Genomic DNA, 3,829 nt, shown 5'->3' with positions numbered 1-3,829 from the left:
AAAAAAAAAAGAAAAATAACCCTTTCACTAGTTCTTTGTTATTTTATGGAACAGACCCTTCAGAGTGTCATAAGCAATTTGTTAGATGACGAAGAAGATGAAGGGAAGAAAACAACTGATATCCAAAAAATGATTAAAACAGATATGAATTGTATAAGAAACGAAAGAAAAGAAACATCACCAATCGGATTAAATAATGATTATAGTGCTGAAGGATATGAACCTTTTTTACAAAAATATTTTAGAACAGAAACAGAACAAAGTAATAATAGTAACTCAACATTTAATCATTCATCAAATCCACCTTCTATTCCATCTACACCAACAAAACATTTTCATCAAATTTTATTTAATGAAGATTATTTAAGATTATCACAAGATCAAACAGGAAGTAGAACTGTTCAACATAAAATAGAAACGTCAACAACAGAACGAGATATAATTTTTGATTCAATAGAAAAAGAAGCAGTAACACTTTCTAAAGATGTTTTTGCTAATTATGTTATTCAAAAATTATTTGAATTTGGTGTATTTTGGCAAAAAAGTCAATTAATTAAACGATTAACAGGATCATTTGTTGAATTATCATTACATATGTATGGATGTAGAGTAGTACAAAAAGCAATAGAATTTGTAGATGATATTGATAAAAGAATCATTTTTAATGAAATAGAAGATAATATTATTGCATGTATTCAAGACCAAAATGGAAATCATGTAATTCAAAAATGTGTTGAGAAAGGAGACTTAAAAATTATTGATTCAATTATTTTTGCATTTAAAGGAAGAGTATTAGCATTTTCACAACATCCATATGGATGTAGAGTAATTCAACGTATTTTAGAAAAAATACCACCTGAAAAAAGTTATCCATTATTAGAAGAAATTCTTCCTAATACACTTGAATTATCTAAAGATCAATATGGTAATTATGTCATTCAATATATTGTTGAAAAATGTCCATCTGAAAGAAATAAAATTAGAAAAGCATTACAAGGAAATATTGCATTATTATCTATGCAAAAATATTCTTCTAATGTCATTGAAAAATGTTTTATGTGTGCTAATCTTAAAGGAAGACAAGAAATTTTAAAAGAAATTTATGGAGTTAAAAAGGATGGTGCTCCTTTATTAATGATGATGAGAGATCAATATGCCAATTATGTAGTTCAAAAAATAATAGAAAATGTTAGTGATGAAGATCGTGAATTTATGGTAAATAATGTGGTTTTACCACAAATTAATTCTTTAAGAAAAGTACCTTATGCTAAACACATATTGGTTTTATTACAAAATTATGGTGTTGATGTGTAATTGTGCATTTTTTGTTTTATTTTGACATTAATATTTTTTTTTATTAACTTTTTATTAACTACATTTTATTAATATTTCTTTTATTCTTATTATGTCATATTTTATATCTGAACTTTAAAATATTAATCATTATGGAAATGTTTGTTAAACATAATTATTATTAAAAATTATTTACCACTTATTCTTTAGTATTCTTCAATTAAAAAATCAATTAGATAATTTATCAATTATTGAAAAAAGTCTTAATGAACAAAATGAAAAAATTAATGAAATTGATGGAATTGTTAATGGAATTGACTCAAAGTCAAATGAATTATTTAGTCAATGTAATGAAATTTTAAAAAAGAAAAATAAAGAAGAAGAAGTATTAAAGAAAGTAGAAAAAGAAATAAGATATTATGAAGCGTTTGACAGATTATCATTAGTTATTAATAATCCAAAAACAATAAATTTTTATTCAAATCAATTTAAAGAATGTTATATTGAAATAAATGAATGTATTGAATATTTTTATAATAAAGTTTGTTATATTAAATAAATAAATGAATAATAATTTATTTAATAGAAAAATGATGTAGAATGTTACACATATTTATTAAAATATCAACAATTAAAAAGTAAAATATTAAATTATTTATCAATCTTTATTAAAAAACAAATTGATGATTTACATCAAGAATGTAGTACAATTCCAGTATTACCATTGAATCAATTTACAAAAAGTGTATTATATAAATCTCAAATAACAACAGAATTTAAAGAATTAATAAAAATATTAGAAATAAGAAAAGGAATATTAGAATCATCATATCTTGATGAATGCATTAAACATTATCTTAATATCAGAAAAAATTTATTAATGCCATATATATCAAAATTATTAATTACACTTCAACAAATTAATCCATTTATTTGTGACGTTACAAGAGAAGCTGGTATTTATTTATTTATCATTTTTTATAAAGAAGGTAAATTATTTAGAACATTATTTAATCAAGATTGTCAAGCATTAAAAATTATGTTTTCTTCTCTTTTTGATATTTATTCTTCATTTATTTCTACATTATGTTATAAATGTCATGATATTGGAATATTATGTAATGCAATTACTTATCTTAAAGATGAACAAATTCTTTATCGTTTACCTCACTCAAAATTAATACAATTACCTGAATATTCCATTTTTAATTTTTGTGTTAATGAATTAGTTACTAATATCTCAGAACGTTTGGTTTATTTATCATTAAATTTAATTAATAACTTAATTGCTTCATTTCATCCTTCAAAAAATGATTTAAATTATCCTGCTATTTTCTCTAATTCAAATGTTCAAGACCTTCCTTTTAAATTAGTTCTTTATCCTCCAACTACAAATACTCTTACTTTATTATCTAAACTTCATTTCTCTTTATCAAATGAATTGTTTAGTCAAATTGCAAATACAGCTATTAATGCTTGTGTTGATTCAATTCTTCATGCCATACCTCAAATTCCTTCAAATAATGAACTTGATGGTAAATTATTTGCATTAAGAAATTTATGTATTTTAAGAGACCAAATTATTCCTTTCACTGAAGTAGATACTTCTTTAAGAAAAGTTGAAACAAAAGTTCAAGAACTTTGTGGTGAAATATGTAATTATTTCCTTAAAACATTTTGTCCTTCTGGTCTTCAAGTATTACGTGATTTTGTTTTTGATGATAAGTCTCAAAATGAAATTAAAGTGATTCAATCACAAATCATCGAAGAGTTAGTTCATAATTCTATTAATTCTAAAGAAGATTTAAATATTCTTCATGTCTATTTACATCAAGTTCATTTAAAAGAATTATTGGAAATACTTAAAGCAAGAATTGTATATTTTGCTCATAAATTAACTATTTTATTTAGAGACCAAGACTTTGAAAAAAGATTCTTAGAAGCTGCAAAACCAATTTTGAATTATTAATTCAATTCTTTTTATTATAAAGTCTTTGAAAAAACAAATATCTTTTTTACCTTATTTTTTTGTTATTTATATTATTCTATTTTATTTCTCTTTATTATTTATCTTGAAGAATTAGTTTGTGCTTATTCTTTTATTTATATTCTTCATCTGTGGTTGTGTTCAGTTTTTATAGTTTGGTGTCTTCTATTTAATCATTTTTATTCTCTTGTTTATTTTATTTTGTGTTTGTTAATTGTTTTTTTATTTATTTCATAACTTATGTTATATACCAACACTATTGTTTAAAAATTGTGATGGTGTAATGTTATTTTATCCAACTATCTTGTTAATACATTAATAATTATTCAATTTAAACAAGATATAGAAAACAAAACAATAAAATACTCAAATACCAAAAAATATTTGTTGAAACTCATGATTATTGTTTTGAAATAAAGTTGTAAATTACGCACAGTAGTAATAAGAATAGAACCAATTTATAATTATATTTATACATGATTCTTGTATAAATATATCATAATATTAAAACACTGTTATATTAAGAGAATATAAAAACTTCTTCTACAT

At 22.1% G+C, this 3,829-nt stretch overlaps 2 protein-coding genes across 2 annotated transcripts; both read left to right on the top strand.

The window, feature by feature from the left end:
• Window positions 1–129: 129 nt before the first annotated feature.
• On the top strand, window positions 130–1,314 carry ENU1_128140 (pumilio family RNA-binding protein; the record flags this gene model as incomplete). Its single annotated transcript, XM_008860001.1, has 1 exon — window positions 130–1,314. The coding sequence occupies one exon, from the start codon at window positions 130–132 to the stop codon at window positions 1,312–1,314; it is 1,185 nt and encodes a 394-aa protein (XP_008858223.1).
• A 187-nt stretch (window positions 1,315–1,501) lies between these two features.
• On the top strand, window positions 1,502–3,262 carry ENU1_128130 (hypothetical protein; the record flags this gene model as incomplete). The annotated part of the gene is made up of 2 exons (XM_008860000.1): window positions 1,502–1,834; window positions 1,880–3,262. Exon 2 carries the CDS (start codon window positions 2,174–2,176, stop codon window positions 3,260–3,262), a length of 1,089 nt encoding a protein of 362 aa, XP_008858222.1. The 5' UTR covers window positions 1,502–1,834; window positions 1,880–2,173.
• Between the last annotated feature and the right edge of the window lie 567 nt (window positions 3,263–3,829).

The sequence above is a fragment of the Entamoeba nuttalli genome (genome assembly GCF_000257125.1).
Source record: "Entamoeba nuttalli P19 unplaced genomic scaffold asmbl_5359, whole genome shotgun sequence".
In the NCBI taxonomy this organism is placed as follows: Eukaryota; Evosea; order Mastigamoebida; family Endamoebidae; genus Entamoeba; species Entamoeba nuttalli.
Note: the sequence above shows the minus strand (reverse complement) of the source record. Positions and strands in the feature narration are given on the sequence as shown.